We start from the raw sequence: 25,084 nt of genomic DNA on the forward strand, positions 1-25,084 counted from the left end.
ACTTGGTTCACTCTGGAAGATCTTTGCAACTCTAAGGACTAGAGAATTTTTTTGTTTGTTTGTTTTTAAACGAAAACTTAGATTCTGCAGCTGTCAACACCATTCAACTGAGAAAATAACCTCCCTGGTGCCTTTCCTCAAACAAAAGCTTAAGAATGTACATTGATAGCAGACAGACCAAAATTTTCTAACTGAAATCTTAAAGCTCGAAAATCACATCCACATGTATCCATCTAAGTGGCCTGACTTTCAGAGGTACCAAACCCTCAAACAACTGGGTTACTGATGATGTAGGTGCCTGACTTGGGGCATTCAACTTCAAAAATGTTGGTCAAAGTTTTCACCCAACTGAGGAAAAGTGTACCATTTATCAGAGCCACCAGAGAAAACAAGGAGGCCTACTCCATGCAGTTATAGAAGGAGCATTAGAGTAATTTAAGTATCAGAGGGGTAGCCGTGTTAGTCTGAATCTGTAAAAAGCAACAGAGGGTCCTGTGGCACCTTTAAGACTAACAGAAGTATTGGGAGCATAAGCTTTCGTGGGTAAGAACCTCACTTCTTCAGATGCCATAGTCTTAAAGGTGCCACAGGACCCTCTGTTGCTTTTTAGAGTAATTTAGCAATTAGTAATTTTGGCTCAGATTTTGAAATTTCAATTAATCCAGCTAAACACTTAGCTAGAATGTTCACTGTTGAGTAGGAGAGAAATTAAGCACTAATGTTTTTGTGGCAGTACCTACAGTAGCGGGTTACATTGAATTGTATTGCTGAGATACATATGGGTATTACATTTCTTGACATTCTAAGCAATGTCAAAGAAACCTAGAAAGTACAGACAGATGCTTTCTTTAGTGTGTATACAAAAGAAATATTCTAAACATGTTTATTCAGTGCAGAGTATATGAAGAAACTGGTGATAGCTGGTGACACTGCAGGGTCTAGAATATTTAGAGTGTTTCATTTTCACCTAGCATACAATATAATGCTTTAGGGTGTTTAAAAAGCAGGGGCAGATTCTCAGCTGGTGTAACTTAAATTAATGGACCTATGACAGTATATAAATGACAGAAAAACAAAGCCAGCAGAGCTCAGTTGCCTCCTTCGGAAGTGTGAAGTTGAATTTGTGAGATTAACCTGACTGATATGAGCTAGATAGGGTAAGAAGGCACTGAACAAGATTCCACTACACCCACCTCTAGTTTCCTCAAGTGAAGTTCCGCCACTCAGGAGTTATTAATTTGAATTGCAATGACTGGTATGTGCCAATGTGTGCATGTTGCTGTACAAGACAAGCACCATAGCAACCCCTGCTCCAGAAAGCATTTTACTGAGACATGGATCCGTTAGGAACTGGGACGAGGCCAAATTCACTTCACGTGCTTCTTTCTTCAGAAGCAAAGTTTTCTGCTCCTGATTACTCATAGAACCTTCAGAGCAAAAACCAATACACTCTGCAGCCAAACAGCATGAAACAACCACCCAGAAAGAGTTGTGAATTTCCCCTTTTCGGCTTAATTAGCTGTTAACTTTAAAGCCTAATAACTTTCACAACTACTCCTCATACAAGTTTCAGAGTAACAGCCGTGTTAGTCTGTATCCGCAAAAAGAACAGGAGTACTTGTGGCACCTTAGAGACTAACAAATTTATTAGAGCATAAGCTTTCGTGGACTACAGCCCACTTCTTCGGATGCATATAGAATGGAACATATATTGAGGAGATATATATACACACATACAGAGAGCATAAACAGGTGGGAGTTGTCTTACCAACTCTGAGAGGCCAATTAATTAAGAGAAAAAAAACTTTTGAAGTGATAATCAAGCACAGAACACCACTAGCTGTCACCTTCAGCCCCCAACTAAAACCTCTCCAGCGCATCATCAGAGATCTACCACCTATCCTGAAAGATGATCCTTTACTCTCACAGATCTTGGGAGACAGACCTGTCCTCGCTTACAGACAACCCCCCAACCTAAAGCAAATACTCACCAGCAACCACACATCACTGAACAAAACCACTAACCCAGGAACCTATCCTTGTAACAAACCCCGATGCCAACTCTGTCCACATATCTATTCAAGTGACATCATCATAGGACCTAATCACATCAGCCATACCATCAGGGGCTCGTTCACCTGCACATCTACCAATGTGATATATGCCATCATGTGCCAGCAATGCCCCTCTGCCATGTACATTGGCCAAACCGGACAGTCTCTACGCAAAAGAATTAATGGACACAAATCTGACATCAGGAATCAAAATACTCAAAAACCAGTGGGAGAACACTTTAACCTGTCTGGTCATTCAGTGACAGACCTGCGGGTGGCTATATTACAACAGAAAAACTTCAAAAACAGACTCCAACGAGAGACTGCAGAGCTAGAATTGATATGCAAACTAGACACAATCAACTCCGGTTTGAATAAAGACTGGGAATGGCTGTGCCATTACAAACATTGACTCTATCTCCCCTTGTAAGTACTCTCACACTTCTTATCAAACTGTCTGTACTGGGCTAGCTTGATTATCACTTCAAAAGTTTTTTTTCTCTTAATTAATTGGCCTCTCAGAGTTGGTAAGACAACTCCCACCTGTTTATGCTCTCTGTATGTGTGTATATATATCTCCTCAATATATGTTCCATTCTATATGCATCCGAAGAAGTGGGCTGTAGTCCACGAAAGCTTATGCTCTAATAAATTTGTTAGTCTCTAAGGTGCCACAAGTACTCCTGTTCTTCTTTTTCCTCATACAAGGAATATCCATCTCTCATGTAGTAGGATAGATTCATCAAGTAATGATGTTCCATTCATTTAAAAGGACAGTCTGTTAAAAATAAGGTTGCAAGTTTTTAATAGAAAAACAGCTAAATGTTCTTTTGATGATTTGCATACATAAGACTTCCTAAGGTCCTTAAAAATGGGTAAAAATGAGAAGTAGGGAGTCCGCTAGACTATATTAGGCTCTTCTGGTGCCATGTGTGAGATTCTGTGGATTTCAGAGTAGCAGCCGTGTTAGTCTGTATCCGCAAAAAGAAGAACAGGAGTACTTGTGGCACCTTAGAGACTAACAAATTCTGTGGATTGTTCAACAAAAACTGGGCTGCCAGCAGCACAAGCAGCTCTTTATTACAGTGAGTATTTCTGAGAGAGCGTTATGAATCTGACTCCTCATGACTGCTGGCTCTAAAGGCATAAAATGTATTGGAGGAGCAAAAAAGTAACAGTATTACCAAGCACAAGCAGAAAGAAAAAACACCCCAGAAAATTTTTCAAAAATTCCCCCACTGATTTCTATTTTCCTCCCAATAACTACTATTTGACTTACCGAACAGTATTACATTTTAAAATATTTAAACTGTTGCTGGATGAGTTTATGGGGATACTTGTTCACAAATCAATGCAGAGTGTACGTTTTATGGCACACAAGTTATGCTGGACTGTGGTGACACCTGTATGTAAGTTTGCCTAACACTTTCCATTAGGAGCCCCGATTTCAGTTATTTATAATTTTGCCAATCTTTAACCATTCAGGCTGAAATTTTTCATGCCTCAGGCAGAATTTTTTTTATTATTTTTATTTTAAATTCAGTGAAATGATTCAAGCTATTTCTGGGAATGAGATAAGGGAGGAAATAAGTAGTTTTGCTAATGTTAAAAGTATTTTCTACCAGCTCTGGTGCCTCACATGTTTGGAGTAGGAACATGAAAATTGGCAGATGGATTATCCTGGCGTCAAAGAGATGCTTTTTGCTGTCCAAATGAGAACCCATCCATATTTGGCCAAATTATAAACCTCTAAAAATTACCATTTGCACATGCTCAGTAGAACCTGTTAGAGGTTTGTGGCTACAATCTCTGAACATTCTATCCACAGTGAGCAGAACTCCAGCCCTGCATAACTTCCTACATCCCAACCACACGGCGCACGCTCCTGCAGCTGCCACCCCTTTGGCCTAGGAGAAGACAGACATTAAAGTAAGCAGAGGTGAGGGGGGCATACAGATCTGCTTCCTGGTTTGGGAAAGCTCCTCATTCTGCTTTAATCACAGGGGCACTGGGCACCAGGAGGAGACAAGTCCTAGTTTTACTCTTCCACTGACTGGTGTTAATAATTCTTTACACTTCACAGCCCTTATTGTTGAGCAAAGCCTCATACCCCTACCTTAGGAGGTGACCAGATATCACGGTCTCATTTTACATATGGGGTAATAGCACAAAGTCACCTCTGCCAGAACTATGCACACAACCAAGAGGCTGCTCTAATTTACTGCAGCCTTACCTGGCTGCCTATGAGCCTCTCCCAAGCCCCCAATTGCTGTAGAGTTCCACAAATCAGCCACTTCCTTTTCTTTCCCTAGCATGTGCCTACATCAGTGGCTATGAGAGGAACAAAATGGTGCTGAGTACACTGGAGCACGGTAAAGGGGACATAGCAAGGACTAGAATATGGCCCCAGGTCTCTAGTATGGTAGACCTAAGTCTCATGCACTTGGGCTCACTGCCTTACAAATTTGGCACATTGATTCTGAATTTGGCTGTGCTGTCTAACCACTAGGTCACATGCTACCTTCCAGAGACAGAAACAGAACCCAAGATTCTCAACATTCCTTTGCTGTCTATCAAAGTTTTGTAAGTCACTGGCAAAGTGTATGTTGCATGCCTGTAGTGGGTGGTCTACAGACCGGACAATAGCCTAATGCTACTACTAGTTACTCCTTAAACAGAAGTAGCAAAGGTCTGTGTTATGGATCTAAGGTCCTGGATTCCAGCCAGACCAATGATTCATGCAGGAAGTCAATATGGTTCCATAAAATGGGAGTTTGGGTTATTCAATTCACGTTAAAAAAAAAAATCTAAAAAGTCACAAGTAAAAAACGTTAAAAGAATGTTAAGACTGCAAAAGAAAAGTTGGGAAATGCCAGAATTAACAACTTTAATTCAGTTCCCTTGTGTGTACACAACCTTAATGTTCTTTTAACACAGCTTTCTGCATATAATATATAAATATATGATGCAGTAAATATATCATGGTATGCCATGTAAATATATGTAATGTTCTGGCTAAAATGCTTTGCCTCACACATGTAATGCTGTAGGCCAAGGCTTTTTTCAATCAGACTAAGCAATGTGAAAAGTTAGGCTAAGCCCAGTCATGCCCTCATCTATTTAAAGATGCTTTTTAATGCTGAACTCCTGCTGCCATTCAAGCTTTGAGAGTAACCCAGTATAGGATTAGTGCATTTTAAGTACTGTTCAAAGCCAATGGAAAAGAGACTTCCAAAGGAGCTGATCTTGTTCCCAAACAATCCATCTTGACTGGAACAGAAGTTGGATGCTCAAGTTCACAACCCTTCAAGACAGACCCCTCTCCCTTCTCTACATATGTCCATTTAAATTCTAATAATTTGCCTGTGTACTTCATAACATAGATACTAGTTATACACTCAGCAAGCTTGAGTTTTAATTACTTTATCTAATTGAGAAACATCTACTAGCCATAAATTCCAATACAAAATTAAAAATAATATAGTACTGTAAAAAGCAACAGATGGTCCTGTGGCACCTTTAAGACTAACAGACGTATTGGGAGCATAAGCTTTCGTGGGTAAGAACCTCACTTCTTCAGATGCAAGTAATGGAAATTTCCAGAGGAAGGTATAAATCAGTATGGAGATAACGAGGTTAGTTCAATCAGGGAGGGTGAGGTGCTCTGCTAGCAGTTGAGGTGAGAACACCAAGGGAGGAGAAACTGTTTCTGTAGTTGGATAGCCATTCATTGTTATGGTGCGGAGCGTGGTTGCTGGTGAGAATATGCTTAAGGTTGGGTGGGTTGTCTGTGGGCGAGGACTGGCCTGCCTCCCAAGGTCTGTGAAAGTGAGGGATCATTGTCCAGGATGGGTTGTAGATCACTGATGATGCGTTGGAGAGGTTTAAGCTGAGGACTGTAGGTGATGGCCAGTGGAGTTCTGTTGGTTTCTTTTTTGGGCCTGTCTTGTAGCAGGAGGCTTCTGAGTACACGTCTGGCTCTGTTGATTTGTTTCTCTATTTCCTTGTGTGGGTATCGTAGTTCTGAGAATGCTTGGTGAAGATCTTGTAGGTGTTGGTCTCTGTCTGAGGGGTTGGAGCAGATGTGGTTGTACCTCAGCGCTTGGCTGCAGACGATGGATCATGTGGTGTGTCCGGGGTGGAAGCTGGAGGCATGAAGGTAGGCGTAGCGGTCGGTGGGTTTTCAGTATAGGGTGGTGTTAACGTGGCCATCGCTTATTTGTACTGTGGTGTCTAGGAAGTGCAACCACGCACCGCACCATAACAACTCTAACTCAGGAACCAACCCATGCAACAAACCTCGATGCCAACTCTGCCCACATATCTACACCAGCAACACCATCACAGGATCAGCTACAACATCACCGGCTCATTCACCTGCACGTCCACCAATGTTATATATGCCATCATGTGCCAGCAATGCCCCTCTGCTATGTACACTGGCCAAACTGGACAGTCACTACGCAAGAGGATAAATGGACACAAGTCAGATATCAGGAATGGCAATATACAAAAACCTGTAGGAGAACACTTCAACCTCCCTGGCCATACAATAGCAGATGTAAAGGGTGCCATCTTACAACAAAAAAACTTCAGGACCAGACGCCAAAGAGAAACTGCTGAGCTCCAGTTCATTTGCAAATTTGACACCATCAGATCAGGATTAAACAAAGACTGTGAATGGCTATCCAGCTACAGAAGCAGTTTCTCCTCCCTTGGTGTTCACACCTCAACTGCTAGCAGAGCACCTCACCCTCCCTGACTGAACTAACCTCGTTATCTCCATACTGATTTATACCTGCTTCTGGAAATTTCCATTACTTGCATCTGAAGAAGGGAGGTTCTTACCCACGAAAGCTTATGCTCCCAATACTTCTGTTAGTCTTAAAAGTGCCACAGGACCCTCTGTTGCTTTTTACAGATTCAGACTAACACGGCTACCCCTCTGATACATAGTACTGTAATTCAGTGTACATGTTTTAAACACTCCCTCTTCATATCTAGATCTTTCATATTTTGCCAGTCTGTTTTTTAACGTCTCATTAAGCAGCTTACGTTCTTTGGCTGATGCATTTGAGTCAACTCATCTCAAGCAGATTAGATGGCAATTTGTTCCTATGTTTGCTGCTATGAGATAACACGCAGCTAAAAATCAGAAAATTCTCAATACAGCTAGACTCGACTATTTTTCTCCAATTAGAAAATATTTTGGAGCAAAAATTCATATAGTACATAAATCTCCCATTACAGGCTAACAAATTTTAGCCAAAAAAGTTTCTTAGCAATTCTCTGCATTTGTAGAGGCAAATCAAATTTTTAATTTTTCTACTGTATCTATACACAGGTAATTAGATTCTTATATGCATCAGGTTTAATGAGCCATTTGGCAGTTTTAACTTAAGAAGTGTAGGTACAATAATGTACACATTGTGCAGTAATATCTGCGCCCCTGACATTGGATGGAAAAAAAGGCTTAACTGTACTGCAAGTGTTCCCGTTTTAGTCTTATAGAGACAACAATGAAATTGCGTAGATTAACATTTGTAAGTTATATACTTATTGACCTTAAAGGACTGAAAGTGAGAAACAGAAAATGCTGAACTACTTACATTTTCAAAATTGTGTGTGGTATGTCAGGAACAAGCACACCTGCCCTATCAGATGAGGAAATGTTATTTGTCTTACACCTGTACCATGTTTACTTTAGTTTTCACTTTATTTTGGATCTGTCAACAGCTCCAGCATATTACATTACTTCATACAGAAATAGTATCACAGCTTCTAAACAGCAGTTTCTGCATTGCTAGACACTTAACTAGATGGTAGATTTATACCATTGTTCATACTTAGTTTCTTAAAAAAAGCAAGTAGTGGTTCACCTCTAAATTGGTGATAAACATAGTCTGACCAAAAATAATGCTACAGTAGTGAGGGTCAGCTTTTTAAAGGACACCATCCATTCTTTTTGAAGGCTAGATCAAGATTTACTGAAATTCCGACTAATTTGTGTCTTCCTATGATGGGGTATACCAACCCCACACTGAACAGGCCAGCGTTCATGAACTGCTGTGGGCCCACTCAGCCAAATCCCACTACACCTGCACTCACTGCCAGTACTGAAGGGTCAGTTAAAACGAGAGAAAGAAAGTACAGTTACTGGCTGACCAGCAAGGAAAGCGGACCTTGCATGTCCTTCGCCCCTGGAGGAAAGGACCAGCCCTGCACTCCTGCAGGGACAGTGAACTGTCAGAGCCCTCTGGAGAATGGGAGGCCTGGCACAGGACTAGTGAGTTTGTTTTGCACTATTCTTCTGTTCTTGATTATAAAAGGCTATTGTCCCAGGTTGGGCTACCTGGCAGACACCTATTACGGGGACTGCTGCCCAGAAGGAGTACGGGGAAACTGTTTCAACGATCTCTTTCACCCTGTAGTTTTTCTTGAATCCTCAAGCACATGGTCACACTTCCTTTTTGTAGTAAGTTACTTGAGCAAACATTCACAAGCAACATCCAAAGATAAATCTGTGTCAGAAGTGGAATAAGAATTTCAAATATGATTGGCTATATTTCCCTTTTTAACAAATCAGAGTTGGGAATCACCCCACCCCAAGCAGTCCCCAATCATTCTCTTATCTAATTTCCTGTTTAACAAACAATATGAACAATAAACAATTTTTAGCTAGTTAAGCAGAGAAAACGCAACAGACCGTAGTGTCTAACAATATGCCAGCGACATACTTCAGGTAGGTTTATGCAATATGGTTTGGTACAGACTTTCAAAACTGCATGCTACAGAGGCTGAGAACATGCCCTCTTCTCCATCACCACAGGATAGATTTGACAATATAAAAAAGGAATTCATAGTGAACAGTCAGTCAGTCAGCGCTGCACCTGATTTGGACAGTGGGGGCTGGGATTACTAGCTTTCCCCACCATCACTTTTAAGGTGCTGCTGTCATGTATCCTTTCTAACAACAGTAGGATCCATTTCATAAAAGTTTGCACAATTTTCCAAAAACAGAAGTAAAACAACATCAATTCATATAGCAGAAGAGCCTCTTGGAATTAAAAGGCTAACAGACGGGAGAAAGAAAGATAGCAAAGACTAAGATGAATGCCCCCTCATCAGCATGTAAAGAGTTTTCTCTTGAACACTGTTTCCCATGAAATAATATATAATAAATACTCATGTGATGGAAAGAGAGAATGAATTTGAGAGAATAAATTAAGTATTTCCATTCTACTGCCACATTTCCCCCTCTCCATTTAGGCAGTCCAACATCTACCCAGGCCTTCAAAAAAACATAATGTACCTCTTTTGAAAGATGAGCCTGTTCCTTATGCCTATAAAAACAAGTTGATGTTTCATTTGTTGTGCATCTTCTGGAGAGCTACACAGAGTTGAAACTGAAAATGTGAGGCATAAGGACAACTATGCAAAAGACCACAAGTGAATAAAAACCCCAGCTTTTTATTTGCAGATTTTGGAATGCCCCTACGTTGCATAGGTTTTGTTCTTATGTACCATAGAAATTGCTTTTGTGATACGAACAGAAAATCAATGTCAGGTAAAGCATGGGAGGAAGTAGTACTGCACAACTTATCACACATGTAAATATAATTAAATGTTCTTTTGACTCTAGAATGCTAACCAACATAACTGATACATAAGATGTGTTTAATTACCAGAAGAAAACTATAGAGCACTAAAACAATCACAATCTAGGTACCTAGTAACTAAAAAACAAATCTTCTAGGGCGAGAATTTGTTCATGAACATCTAAAAAACAAGACTAAGCACTTCCCCTCCATAGCCATCAATCAAGCTATATCCCAGGGAATAATCATGCAAGTGACAACTGAGGAAGAAGAAACTGATTCACAAACAAGGATCCAGAGTAAAGAAATAGCTATTTTTGACAAGGGGACATTCCCTGGGCAGCTGGCAAATCTGCATCCCCCAGGAACTCTGCGATGCTCAGAAAAAAAAGCCTTTGGAGCTTTGGCATTCTGTCTGGTACATGTGTGTGTTCCAACAGAAGTGATATTTTCAGCTCAGAACTAAAAATCCAGTCAGGAAGAGACATGCACATTGATACTGTTGCATGTTCTCCATGTTGCCAAATGGCCAAAAATGGACAATGATCTCCAGTCACTTGACGGATCTATTTCTGGACACACCTGCATCTTTGATTGCGTTTAATTCCTTTAATGGAGAGTTCAACTTTTTGACCAGGAAAAGAATCAACTCAAGAACAGTTTGTATAAAAAACACTGGTGAAGTGCTCTTTATTCTAGAAAATGTGAAGGCTTCCTTGATCTTCAGGCCTTTTGTGCAAATGACAAGGGTGGGAAATCTATTCAGTTTTCTAAGAGAAGCTGGATAAATGTTAAGTTATGGAATATTAAAGTGATGGTTTAGATGCTTTCAAGACTAAAGGGCTAAGCAAAAACATTCCCCATGCTCCTGTTTTAAATACCCTGAGAAACCTTCTATGACATACCACAGCAAAGACAGTAAAAGACCTGAAACAGGAACACTGCAAGTTCAGAAGTTTAGAAGAGAAGCTCACCCAACACTTCGTGTTTGTTTAACCACATATCTTAAAGATCTCTCTGGGCACAACTGCTACAGCCCACATCAGATGAGCTACATTTGATGACAGCCTGCAGATGATGAGCATAACTGGGGACTAGAGATAAGGTGAGGGATCCAATGCTATGGAACTTGCTTCCTGAAGTAGTCTACCACTGAATTGCTGACCTTCAAAGTATAAGACAAGACATCTTTTGTGTTCAAGCATTTACATGATAATACAGTGTCACTGGACTACAGATGATCAGGCTGTTTACTGAACACAGCTTATGCCACAGTGGTAGAGTCATAGTGTGTCAATAAATTAACTTGGAGAGCTACACATGTGGTGTAAAAAGCATATCAGTTAGCTTGCCTCAACTTCTCTCACTGCAAGCATGGATGGGAGAACCTGGAAGACAAGCTTATTTTGGTAGGTCTGGTAGAAATACCTATTATTAAGGTTACCTGACACTTCCTATTATAAAACCCTGATTTTACTTACTTATAACTTTGCCAAACTAACCATTTGGGCTGAAAATTTCCATGCCACGTCTGCCTCAGGCTGAAATTTTTTTTGAACTTTCAGTCAAAATGGTTCAGCCCTTTCTGAGAACAAGGATAGAAGAAAATACTCTGTTTTCCCCATGTTAACAAATGCTGGTGACCTTTTATTAATGTTCTAGTGCCACCATGTTTTGGATCTGGGACTCAATTTGGTAGAGGGTCTATGCCCATCAAAATCTGCCTAAATATGACCACGTTATAAACCTTTGAAAAATCTCCGTTTCCATATACTCAAGAGAGACTTGCTAGAGCTGAACAATTAAGACTCTGAAAAGTCGTTGGCTCCTAATGCTGACCACACTGTGCATGCACCATCCCCACAGAGTGACTGAGCATACCCCAGGCCACGGCTACATGAGTTTAGAAAGGCTTTCTCTGTAATGGCTGCTCCAGGATGAGGTAGGCAGGCCACTCATCTGGTATTAAACAGGACAGACAGACTTTTCTAGGGTTTGTCCCCCATTCAGTACTCTGACAAAACCAGACATGGTTTTGTCTGGTATCAGGTGGGGGACTCTCTTTTGAAGAGCATGCCACTTTGCCCCCACCAGCATGACCTCACACACAAGGTCCTGGAGGCGGAGTGGCACACTCTTAAAAGTGACACCCCCTTATCTGATGTGTCCTTGCATGCACCGTGCATGTGAGGTCACATTGGGGGGGCTCTTAAAAATGGTACCCCCCATGCAGCAGGACTTCACCCACACCATGCATCCAAGGTCATGCCAACAGGAGCAGGTCCATGCTGTTCCCGGAAGTACTGGAATGTCCGGTATTCCGGGAAGAGGTGAGTAAACCAGGGTCAGGCCAAGCACTGGGAATGAGAGCAGGGAGCCTGTCTCCAATGCTCTCATTGATCCCCCTGCTGGCATCCAGGCAGTGCAAAGGAGGAAGCAGCCTCATTCGAATACAGAGGGGCAAAAAATGGACCGGGGAAAGGGAAAAGAGGAGACTGGGACAAGTAGTCTGGTGAAACTGGGTTGTGAGGGCGAGAGAAGCTGGGAACTGGAGTGGGGATGGGATGCTGGGACTGGTGAGGCAAGGAGACTAGGCCAAGAAGCCTGAGGAGTGCAGATGGGGACTGTGTAGGCAAGGAGAATGAGAGTGGGGTAGGGAAAGTTTGTGGGAGATGAGACAGGAGGGCTCAAGCCTGGGGGAAAGGACAGAAGAGTCTGTACACAATAGAGCCCACACCCCTCCAGAGGCTGGAATGGAACCCAGGATTCCTCAGCCTCACCATTCTTCTGCTGTCAGTAAATATCCTGGACCTTACATCCTCCTGTGGTGCTGGACCACATACAGGATGAATATTGCTATCAGTTACACTATTAGTTCAAGGGGCAGAGGGCTGTACAGTAAATATAAATGTTTCCGGGCAGCTGCAGGGGTGTTAATATGCTGCCAACACAACAGAACTGTTCTTTTTTTCAGTTTGCTTTTTTAAAATCCTAGTAAATTACACACATACAAATCTATGTTAAAACTGCAAAGTCAAGCACTCAAAAGTTAGGACAGGCCAGAATTAAAGTTGCCTTTGCAAACTTTATTTGGCCCCTCTGTGTGAATGCTTTACGATACAATCTTTAATTACAGGATCACACACTTTTTTCAACAGGACCCAGGCCTTGTTCAGGGCACAGGATGCATGGTGCCCACTAAATGAACAGTTATTCAACAGTTTGTTTTCTCCTCACTGTTTAATGTGTGGCCCTAGGCTTTATTTACAGTGCACTGTTCAGACCCTGCTCTGAAGACAGAATTATGAATTTCCTTAGGCATTTCTGTGGCGCTCATCATTATGATATCCAACTGCTCCAGAAACATGAATTTATCGTCACAAAATCCCTTTGAGATGAAGGGGTGGTATTATCCTCATTTTACAAAGAGGAAGCTGGTAAAAAGTATCAACTGATTTTGGGTGCCCAATCTGATTTTTAGGTGCTTAGTATTATATAGCACACACTTCAAGCCACAGCCCCCACTATGCAGTTGTGAGCACTCAGCACTTCTACAAATCAAACCCCAGGATCTCAAGTTGGGCACCCAGAAACTGAGGAACACCGAGTTAGTGACCACCTGTGAAAAGTTTGATTTAAGCAACTTGTCTATCATTATACAGGAACTCTGTGGCAGAGGAAGGAATGGACTCTACTTCCTCAGGAGGGCATTCAACTGTCTTAACCATGAGACCCTCCTTTCTGTTCCTGCAGTCCCCTGACTCAAACACAATACACCTTCCACCTTCTGCAACAAATGAAGCAGAGGTCTTATACACTACAGTCTGCCTTACCACACAACCCTGATACATCCCCAGAGCAGGTTTGCCCTTTGCATGGATTGCACCAGGGTGTTATGGAAAAAACAACACATAATCATGTTATTAAAGACTGTATCATGCCACCTATGCACAAGGGGGCCCAAATTAAGGTTACACAGGCAAACTTAATTCTGACATTTCCCAGCTTGTTAGTGCCTGACTTTACAACCTTCACATTCTTTGAATGCAAAGGGTTTTTTGTGTAGTGGTCATAAAATCCTGGTACCTCCTACATCCAGAGTATGAAAAACCTACTTACCAATAGCAAGCAGAAATATCTTCAGCATCATTTTTTTGCTGAAATTAAGCTATTTTATATATATGCGTGCGCCACACACAATACACACACACACTTTGGCATTACTTGGCAAGGTGCCATGAGGCTGGGATATTTTCTAAGCAGCAGAAACTTAGAGTATACAGCAATTCATCACCTCCTACTATGTGGCACAGACTTTCCTTGTGTGACATAAAAATAGCTATATCAGAAGTAAATCTAGCACTACTAAACTCCCTATGCTGAAGAGGGGTGGGGTTGTACACTACACATAAATTGCAACGAAGAAAAGTGAGGTTTGGGAATGACAAATTGATTTTCACATTATGATGATGCAGAGTAGGCACCTCAGAGAGACAATGTGCTCATGTTCAGAGCAGGGAAGAGTAAAGACCACAATACTCATTCATGTAGTGCTGGTGAAGAAGTAAAAGATTAAATCAGTTGCCTCTGGGGCAGCATGTATTTCACACCTGTATAGCCATATATAAATGGTTTTAAAAAGTTGTGGTTGCAGAGTGATCTGACACAGGGCTACCCTCCTAACTACAATTATCTTCCAATGCCCCTACTGCTGCTCATAGCTTATCCAAGCAGAAGAGTGAAATTAATAAGATTCAGATCAGTTCAGAAATCTGTGGGCAGCAGTGTTATTGATAAAAATAATGTCCATTACACCCTGCAGCTTGGGAAAGCTACCAGCAATAGAAGCAGTAGGCACCGAAGTAGTTCCAAGAAGCTGTGGGAGTACAGAAGAGTAGTAGACATAAAAACCTCCATGACAGCAGCCAGGAGTCTCGGCGGGGAGGGGAGGATGCTGCACTCTTCCAGCAGTGAGATGGGAGAATTTCAAAAGCAGCAGGTCCTTCCAATCAGAGGCTGATACTAAGGGTACGTCTACACTACCCGCCGGATTGGCGGGTAGCGATTGATCAATCGGGGATCAATTTATCGCGTGTAGTGTAGACGCGATAAATCAATCCCCAATCAGTCTCCCGTCGACTGCTGAACTCCAGCACGGTGAGCGGCAGAAGCAAAGTCGACGGGAGAGCCGTGGCAATCGACCCTGCGCCGTGAGGATGCGAGGTAAGTCGAACTAAGATATATCGACTTCAGCTACGCTATTCTCATAGCTGAAGTTGCGTATCTTAGGTCGATTTCCCTCCCCCACCTCCCACCCCCAGTGTAGACCAGGCCTAAGGTGCTTGTCCTGGTTTACTCTTGTAAACATCCCAACACTTGCCCCCTTCCCAGCATGTGGCATTCAGTGCGGAACTTCTCACCAGAGTACTGCTTGATGATAGGTACTACACTCACATTTACTACATTGACCTATACGTAGTAGGCGAATGGTAAATTGAGCCCTGCATGTCCCTCAGCTCTTTGTGAAATGTGAATATACAGGTCAGCAAGAACAGCCAGATCTTGCTACTGTCCGTGTTGGCAAAAAATATACGATTGTTGCTGCATGCAAGAGTATTTCTGTATGAGAGAGCAACATATGATAGTGAGGAGACCGAGACTTGTCTTCACAGTTGCTGAAAATAGGGATCCTGCTAATTTATGACTTTTGACTCTCACCAAGAACAGCACTGAAAGTAGCAACATGGTCAAACCTCCAGTGAAATGGATTAGATTACCTTGGTCTTTTGCACCGCTCAATTCTAACATCAGTTTTCATTTGTGTGGTTAAAAAACAAACAACCCACACTTCAAAAATCACGATCAAAATCAGATTATTATTAGTTGCCATGCAGACAGAACATTTCTTGGGCACAATCTTGAAAATGAAGTTGTACGAGGTTATTAAATTTGTTTCATTTTTATAATAAGACTGTTCCTTGGGCATACAACTTCTAAAAAAAGCGTCAGAGGAGTAAAATTGGAGACAACCTAAATAACTAAATATCAATACATAATAAAAAAATCAGTTTTGGCATCCCACGACAACAAGAACTGCAGTGAACCCTATAACATGTCTGGTGTAAATAAATGTTTTCCCTTACAACTCTGACTGGATCTATTAATTATCTGAATGTTAGAAGTATGTAAAGGGAAAGGTCTCAAATATTCAGACAGAGAATTCTGCAGTTTAAACTTTCATCCTAGTTCTCAAAGCAATATGATGATGTCAGTTCACAAATAGCTTAAGTAGCAAAACTAGAAGTTGGTGTTAGTTGTATCAGGCTACATAACAAGCCTTTCAAAAGAATATGAAGTAACAGAACTAAAATGTAGTTGGCAAGATGCCACGAGGCTGGGATATCTTCTGAGCAACGGAAACTTACAGTATACAGCAATTCATCACCTCCTACTATGTGGCACTGACTTTCCTTGTATTAAATCAAAAATAGCTATAGTAGAAGTAAATCTAGCACTACTAAGCTCCCTATGCTGAAGAGAGGTGGGGTTGCACGCTACACATAAATTGCAATGAAGAAACCCAGGTTTGGGAATGACAAACTGGCTTTCACATTATGATGATGCAGAGAAGGAACCTCAGAAAGACAATGTGCTCAAGTTCAGAGCAGAGGAGAATAAAGACCATAATACTCATTCATGTAGTGCTCGTGAAGAAGTGAAAGATTAAATCGATTGCCTTCTGGGGTAGCATGCATTTCACACAGGTATAACCAAGATCTTCCACGGTGGTGCCGTCTAGAGTAATATGTTTTTTAAATCTCTAAGTTACACACATACACTGGGCAAACATTGGAAGATTTTTCTAGACAAAAAGTCAAAATACTGTTCTGGGAGTGAGCAGGGTTTTTAATTTATTAAAGCTAAGCATAGGAACAGAAACATCAGCCTACTTCCAATAATTTGGTCATTCACACAATTAGTCACGGGTGCACTGATGACATTGAAGTCCAAAACCGACTCTGAACCTCCACCCTTTCCCGTGGATGAGACTAAAGGACACCCAGGACCTTGACTTAGAGACTGTCCACACCTCTTTGATAAAAAATTATTATTAAAGTAACCTACCACCCACCTTAAGACATGTAATATTCTAACCCAGGGGTAGGCAACCTTTCAGAAGTGGTGTGCCGAGTCTTCATTTATTCACTTTAATTTAAGATTTCGTGTGTCAGTAATATGTTAAAGTTTTTTAGAAGGTGTCTCTCTCTAAGTCTATATTATATAACTAAACTATTGTTGTATGTAAAGTAAACAAGGTTTTCAAAATGTTTAAGAAGCTTCATTTAAAATTAAATTAAAATGCTGATCTTACGCCATCAGCCTGCTCAGCCCGCTTCCAGCCTGGGGTTCTGTTCACCTAGGCCTGCAGCAGGCTGAGCAGGGCCTGTGGCTGGGACGCCGGCTGGCAAGGGGCCAGCAGCTGGGACCCCAGACCTGGGGATGGGTTCAGGGCAGAAGGCTGGGTGTGGGGGGGGTTCAGGGCAGAGGGCTGGGATGTGTGTGGAGGTGCAGGGCAGAAGGCTGGGTGCTGGGGGCGACTCGAGGTCAGGGCAGAGGGCTGGGGGGGGTGCAGGGCAGAAGGCTTGGTCTTGGGGGCAACTCGAGGTCAGGGCAGAGGGCTGGGGGGTGCAGGGCAGAAGGCTGGGTGTTGGGGGGCTGCAGGGCAGAGGGCTGGGGGTGTGTGGAGGTGCAGGGCAGAGGGCTGGTGCAGGGCAGAGGGGTTAGGGTTTGTGGGGGTGCAAGGCAGAAGGCTTGGTCTTGGGGGCAACTCAAGGTCAGGGCAGAGGGCTGGGGGGTGCAGGGCAGAGGGCTGGGGGGGTGTGAAGGTGCAGGGCAGAAGGCTGGGTGTTGGGGGGAGGTCAGGGCAGAGGGCTGGGGGGGTGCAGGGCAGAAGGCTGGGTGTTGGGGAGAGGTCAGGGCAGAGGGCTGGGGGGGTGTGGAGGTGTAGGGCAGAAGGCTGGATGTGTGGGGGGTTCAGGGGTAAGGGCAAAGGGCTGGGGGTGTGTGGGGGTACAGGGCAGAAGGCTGGGTGTTGGGGGGACTCGAGGTCAGGGCAGAGGGCTGGGGGGGTGTGGAGGTGTAGGGCAGAAGGCTGGGTGTTGGGGGGAGGTCAGGGCAGAGGGCTGGGGGTGTGTTTTTGTCCTCACCCTGAGACAGTTAAGTTAGTGTACAGCCTGGAGCCTGTTTGGATCCCTCGATCCTATTGGATGCCAAACCACATATACTTCCTAATGCAACTAGCCAGAAGATTGTGCCCTTTTCTATCAGACACAGACCCAGCCACAGCATGATCCACACACTCACAACCTCCAGGCTTGATTACTGCAATTCATATCTAGAAATGAAGCAGACCAAAGCTCCAACTAGTACGGAACACAGTAGCTGTGCTAAGCTCATCTGGTTAGCAACACAGATCACAGTGAACAACATCCTTTGACTGAGTGGCTTCCTGCCGCTCCCTCTTATATCCAATAACCACACAATTAAACAAATGGAACAAATACAACTATTTACTGTAGAAGCAGGTGCCAAGAAGACTAAAACCTCAGGTCTTGATCCCAACTCACAAGAACAGAGATTCAGTCCTAATATGTGTAACACAAGATTTTATTTTATTTTTTGTTGTGGGGGAAGGGGAGGCTAAATCCCACTATAGCAGTCTCAGATTTTACTATTTCAGAACAGGTTTTTTTTTTTTTTTAAATAGCTCCCCTCCTGGCAAAAATAATGAGGAAAATAAAGGAATCCACCCAAAGGAGTCTGAGCATTAGAATTGCCTGGGTGTTTGGTGATAATGTTATCTAGCCTAGAGCTATTGAAAAAGGCAACCAGATCACCACTTTGCAAATCACTTCAGCTCGCCCAGCCGCGGGTGCAACGTTCTGGGTGGCAGGCTGTGAGCTACTGGGGCAGCGCAGCTGCAGAGTCCAGTCTGACCTGGTGCTCTGTGCTGCGCGGTGGCATGGCTGGCTCCAGCCGGGCACCTGTCCTGGTGCTCTGGGAAGTGCAGCTCTAGTCCCGCCAGCCACCGGTTCTCCAGGCAGCGTGGTAAGGGGGCAGGGAGCGGGTGGGGGGGTGGATAAAGGGCAGGGGAGTTCGGGGTGGTGGTCAGGGGCGGGGATGTGGATAGGGGTTGCGGCGGTCAGAGGGTGGGGAACAGGTGGGTTGAATGGGGGTAGTCAGGAAGGAGGGGGAGATGGATGGAGCGACAGGGGGCGGTCAGGGGACAGGGAGAAAGGGTGGTTGGATGAGGCAGGGGTCCCGGGGGGGCAGTCAGGAATGAGAGGAAGGTGATGGGGGGCAGTCAGGGGCGGGGGTTCCAGGGGCGGTCAGGGAACGGGGGGGAGGGGCGGGTTGGATGGAGCGGGGGGTCCCGGGGGGCAGTCAGGAATAAGAGGAAGGGTTGGATGGGGTGATGGGGGGCAGTCAGGGGTCAGGGAACGGGGGTGGTTGGATGGGGCAGGAGTCCCGGGTGGGGGGACAGTCAGGGGGCGAGAAGCAGGGGGGCATAGAGGGTGGGGGCTGGGCCACGCCTGGCTGTTTGGGGAGGCACAATCTCCCCTAACCGGCCCTCCATACAATTTCCAAAACCCGATGCAGCCCTCAGGCCAAAAAGTTTGCCCGTCCCTGCACTAGAGCAAAAACCAACTACCATACTTCTGATTTAAAGGGACTCATCATCCCTAAAAAAAAATATTGTCACCCTGAAAAATGTTTGCCTATTATTGTTACAAGTAACATCTAAGTGTGCTATGAGAGATCAGAAGTAAAATTTCTCTTTTCATTGACTTTTCTTTGTGCATTTGACAGTGCTTGTCTCTGGAGAGTCTGTGTTGCTATTTCCCGTGTCACCCACTTATCTGTATGGGTTTTTCACACATAACAGCAAAGGAAAAAATATTGTGAAGATATAGAAGATGCAACTGTGAAACTGTAAAAACTTTAAGTGGGACTCAGGGCCAGGTGCAATACCTGCAACTATTTAACTCCCCCCCCCCCCCTTTTTTTTTTTTTTTTTTAAATCTGGTTAGATTTCAAGCTGATGATACACTTCACATAAAACTAGGTGAGAAGGAAAGAATCATCCTCAGGACCACTTTCTCCCTTCACAGTAGGGAGGCAGTACAGAACAAAGTTGCTAGTTCCTCTACAATAAAACTCTAGTATAGGATATTCCCAGGCAAACAACACAGTTCATATTATATTGCCCTTTAAAACAACAACAGACATATAATTTACAAAATGCTGCAGGATCAAAATTCTGATAAATCACAATTCAGGTCCCAATGCCAACCTTAGCTGTTCTCCTTATCTTCACTCACCTCTACACAAGGCCTGGAGACCACCATCTACCACAAGTCTATCCTCAATTCCAACAGCAGGCTCTTTAGTTATGAGGTTATAACCCATGCCAACCTTTCCAGCTCAAACTGGGAACACAAAGTCTCCATCACACATCAAGAAGTGACCAATGTGGACTAACGAAAGATCTTTGTGTTGCTGGGGTGTAATCCCCATACTGGAAAGGGATCCAAACTTTGTCAGCATGAAAAGCAAATTTCAGAGATAGCAGGTAGCTCGCCATCAGCAACATAGCAGAAAAGCGGATACTGGTTCAGCTAAATTCCCTGAGGATACATGAAACTGAACTCAGGGAATTAAGGGTAGGTGGAAGCCATTTAGATTGTAAACTCTTCAGGGAAGGAACTGTCTCTTAGTCTATGTTTATACAGTGGCACTGATCTTGGTTGGGGTTTCTAGACACTACCATAATACAGATGGTAATAATATAAATAAGATGGCACATGCATATTCTATGGTACAAGCAGGTAGTCCAGCAGGAGCCAAACAGCCCTCTCTTGGTCAGAGATAGAGAAGCAGAAGTAAAGCTCACAGAAAGATGGTTACTCTGGTGCCTGCTGCCCACAGAGTAAAAGTGGTCTCTAGACTATAGGTGGAAGATGAGCAGAAAAAGGAGGCAGAGGAATTGAGTTGGATACTGGGACCTTAACTGCTATTTACATTTTTGTTTTTTTCCCTTTAGACAAACACTTCAGGTATTGTTTTAAAGGGCAATACATTCTCCATCTTATCTTTGTTTTAGAATTACTTTAGGAGTTTTTTCAAAATGGAAAAAGCCACCTTGTGCTCTTAAGTAAAAAATGGCTTAAAGGAACTTTTTGAAGGTGCTTTTTACTCTGAGTTTGTCTCTGCTGTGCCTACTTGTCCCACTGCCCTGAAGAAGAAACCCTTCTCTTGCTTAAATGCTGAGTCTAACTGATCATCATATGTGATGTCAGGAACTTGGCAGTGAACTTGGGGGTGGGGGTTGCCTTCCCATGCAGCAGGGAGTGCAGGTCACGTGCCAAGATTATCTGGGTATATCTCACTTAATTCCTTGGCATTGTAGGGCACTCTGACATTGCTGCATCTTGATTCCACCTATTCTCTGCCTGTGGCCTATTAGTCTTCTGTGGCTGTAATATTTTGGTCTAATTTTGATTGTTGGGTTTAGTTTTTGGGTGTTGGGTGTGTTGCTGGCCTGTGATATGCAGGAAGTCAGACTAGATGATCTGCTAGTCTGTTCTGGCCTTAAACTCTATGGCGTTGAGCTGCCGACAGGCTGTATCATTCACTTCTCTGCCTCACTGCAGGAGACTGAAATCAATTTCCTTTGAAGGTGCCAGTCAATAATACCCTCATGTAACACCTCAAAATTAAATTCAGCTGCATGAATAAAATAATTATTGGCAGTTTACAGAAAACAAATAAGAGACAGCATGTACAGTATACTGGACCCCTGGAAACGAGATATAGAACATCCCTTCAAGTGGGCCCAGACAATTTGTCGGTACTACCTGATACACTACATGAAAGAAAAACCTTAGTACTCCCAAACCTTTGTCTGTCTTTTCCTTTCAGAGTATTAAGCAAAACACTTATCCAGTAAGAAAGCACTATTAGCTTAAAGACTAGTTCATGTAGCCTTTTACAAGAGGGTATCGTAATTACAATAGAAAGGTATCATTAGCATGCCATCAAAATACATATTAGGTTTGGTTTAAGCCAGCGTTTCTCAGCCTGGGGTCTGCGGGCCCTGCTGATCAACTCAACTCCTTCCCCTGACTCCCAGCGCCTCCTGCACGCCAGGGAACAACTGTTCCACGGCATGCAGGAGGCACTGGGAGGGAGTGGGATTCGGGGTAGGGGCAGAAAGAGGCAGGGAAGAGGAGGGGCAGGGGTGGAGTCTGAGCACAGGGCTTGGGGATCCGCAGCAAAATTTTAAATCAAAATGGGGGTCCTCAGGTTGCTAAAGTTTGAGAACCGCTGGTTTAAGCTATGTTTCTTTTGAAGACAGTCTAACGCACAAGGTTACATTTTCCTCCTTTCCTATTATTGTTTTAAATTAACATATGCCACAGTGCACCTGGACAAACAACTTTCTGGCATCCATTTCACTTCATTTGGTTCTTTAAAGATTCTAGGGAACATCTTTCATAGAACTTAATTAACATGCTAATGAACAGATCACCATTTCAGTTCCGTTGGACAACCATAGCCCCTGAATTAGTGCATTAAATTAGGAGACATACAATTTTTAGAGTCAAATACATATTTCATCAGGCAGTTAAAGTTGGACAGGTTTATTATAACTTCTCACAAATCTACATTTTGTCATCAACATTCATGAGGCATACAAGCTCTGATGGTGGAGTCTATAAACTTCCATGAAACCCCAAATGTGATTGTAATCCGCATGAGCAAAGCCAAACAAAAATATGTAAGTACTCATTGAAATAAATTATTTTGCCAGAAGACTGGTGGGTAGCAAACATTGTACCTAGAAGGTTGATCCTGGGAATTACAGCGCAGTAAGACCCTCTTACTGAAGAGCCATTGAAATGATCATTAAAAATAGGATTATAAAACACCTAAACACAGTATGATACGAAAAATCCAGAATGCTTTTCATACAAATAAGTGACAATGAGAGAGCATCTGTCCTCTGCTGGAGACCATGTGTGCTGCTCCAGCAGCTTATAGGAGATACAAAAGCCCTGCAGATGGCCACGGGAGAATTTCCCCTGTACAGGGCCAACTCAGCTCTAACTGCCACCGTTGGAGACTACACTCACACATACACACAGAATTATTATGAGGGGGAAATTAAAGTTTATGGCCCTAAAAGAAGATATGTTTTGAAGGAAGAGAGTAGAGAAATCGCAGATCAGAGGTATGCAAAAGGCAGCTAATATTTACAAACCTGATACTTCATCATTGACTACAGAAAAATGTTTCTAAAAGTAGTATAATTTACATGCAATTACAGCAAGTTTTATTGGCAATTTGGAAGAATGTGGCCATAATCTCTTCTATCAGTAAAAAAGTTACTCACATTCTCCCTACACCTTCATACATGCGTGTCTCATCCACCAGAGTCATAATCTCCGTATCAGTGAGGTGTGCATGCTTTTTCGTCCTGTTTAGTTGTTCAATCTGTATATCTGCCAGCTTCACCTTTTGCTGTGTGTCGATAACCTTGGCCTGCAGTTCAGTAAAAGCCTAATGAAAAAAGTAGGCAAGTTACAGTTATGAAATTTTGACCTTGAACGTCATAACTTTTGCACAGGAAATTAAGTTTTACTGGTCCAGGAGAGTAAAGTAGCACTTCTGGACATGGGGCAACTGTTTTCATTTTGGACTCAGAAAACTCAGCAACAGCTAACTCATGTGCAGGGGTTTATAAGTTAACTGCCTCTTTCAGCTATAATGGCACCAGGGATTCCAAACACAGACACGCTTCTGGACACAGACTGTCAGCTCAAGGATCTGCCCTCCTGCATGGCACACATATATGTTTTTAAGTTGTCTAGCAAGACTCATTCTTAGTGATTTGCCTCCCTTCTGGGGCACTGGACTGCTCCTCTTCACTGGAGATGCCTGGCCTGACTCACTTCTATCTGCTCTCCAAGCTTTCCCCTGGCCACCTCCCAGTGCCCACTCCCTTCCCTGACAGCTCTGGTTCCCTCCAGGTCAGGGCTGGAGAAGCTCGCCCTGCCCAGCACCTGTGGGAGGGAGGGGCAGCGCTCTACTCTCTGCTGGGGAGGGGATCAGCCATGCGGCCGGACAGAGGGAGCTTTGCAGAGAGTGAGGTCGAGTGTCTGTCTCGGGGTGTGTGTGTGTCTGTCTCGGGGTGTGTGTGTGTCTGTCGGGGGGTGGGGGGAGGAAGTCTCTCAGGTGCCCACGCTCCCACACCTCCCCCGGCTCCGTGCTCTCCGCTGCGCTGCAGGTCTCACCCGCAGACCCCGCTCCCCGGGCCCCAGCTCCTGCCAGCCCCGGGACACCCAGCAGGGCTGCGGCACAGCCGAGCCCCGCGCGGCCTCTGAACCCGGGGAGCAGGGCCCTGCTGCGGCCCTCCCTCCTGCAGCCACCCAGGCTATAGGGAAGGAGACTCCGCACGCAACGCTACAAATGGGACCCGGCCGGTACCTTCTTCAGCTCTAGGTCCACGGGCGCCGCCATTTTGCCGACCTCTGCGCGTGCGCATTCAAGGCAGCGGGACCTATTCCAGTGCGCGTGCGCAGTGAGAGGTGGGCCTCTGCGCCTCCCATCACACACTGGGCAGCAACCCATGGGGACTCCAAGGCAGTCCTGGAGGGTTACCAGCAAGCCCGCGTTCCTCTTGGAGTACTGACAACCAGAATTGCAGTGCAGCAGGGATACCACCCAGACCCACCACCTGCAGCCATCTGAGCTAAAGGAGAATCACCCGTAGCTCTCTGCAGTACGGGGCCTCTGACACACAGTTGAACAGTTCTTCTAACTCTATCCCATACTGGTGCCCATATATGCTAGCCAGGCCATTGCAGAATTGTATTTGTGGTAGACCCAAGCTTTGCTCACTGAGATGAATGGCTGAAATTGCAAATTACCAACTGTGCAGACTATCAAGAGACCAAATAAAACATAAAGAATATTTCATCACACTATGTGTGTGTTCATGTATCCTGTAGTTGTAAGTCAACCAACCAGGGACCAGAAAAATATAATGTGACTGTACATGTAGTTATTAATAAACATTATTACACAACAGGTGTGTTTGGCATTTAACCAGCTAATATGAAGATAAGGTCCTTGCCCGAGGAGCTGAGCGTCCAAGGGATTACTTCTGCGAAAGTCAACAGCAGCGTTGCCACTGACATCAGTGGATAGGATCTGGCTTAAATAAACTGGAAAACTTCACAAGGAATGACAAGGGGGTGAAACAAAGAGAAGCTGCTCTTGAGAGAGCCTTATTGACAAGGAATTCAGATCAGTTCACTAGAGACTGTTGTATGTTAATTCTCACTGGAGATTATGATGCAGTTTTAT

The 25,084-nt window shown here is 43.8% G+C and overlaps 1 protein-coding gene across 1 annotated transcript in view; it reads right to left on the reverse strand.

Moving 5' to 3' along the window:
* PFDN1 (prefoldin subunit 1) overlaps positions 1 to 24,346 on the reverse strand; it is a 56,767-nt gene extending 32,421 nt beyond the window's left edge. Inside the window, exons 1-2 of the mRNA XM_054038588.1 lie at positions 24,203 to 24,346; positions 23,109 to 23,275 (exon numbers count right to left, since the gene is read on the reverse strand). Of these exons, the coding sequence (XP_053894563.1) occupies positions 23,109 to 23,275; positions 24,203 to 24,346 (311 nt within the window). The remainder of the gene's footprint in view (positions 1 to 23,108; positions 23,276 to 24,202) is intronic.
* Between the last annotated feature and the right edge of the window lie 738 nt (positions 24,347 to 25,084).

The sequence above is a fragment of the Malaclemys terrapin genome, chromosome 8 (assembly GCF_027887155.1).
Source record: "Malaclemys terrapin pileata isolate rMalTer1 chromosome 8, rMalTer1.hap1, whole genome shotgun sequence".
In the NCBI taxonomy this organism is placed as follows: Eukaryota; Metazoa; Chordata; order Testudines; family Emydidae; genus Malaclemys; species Malaclemys terrapin.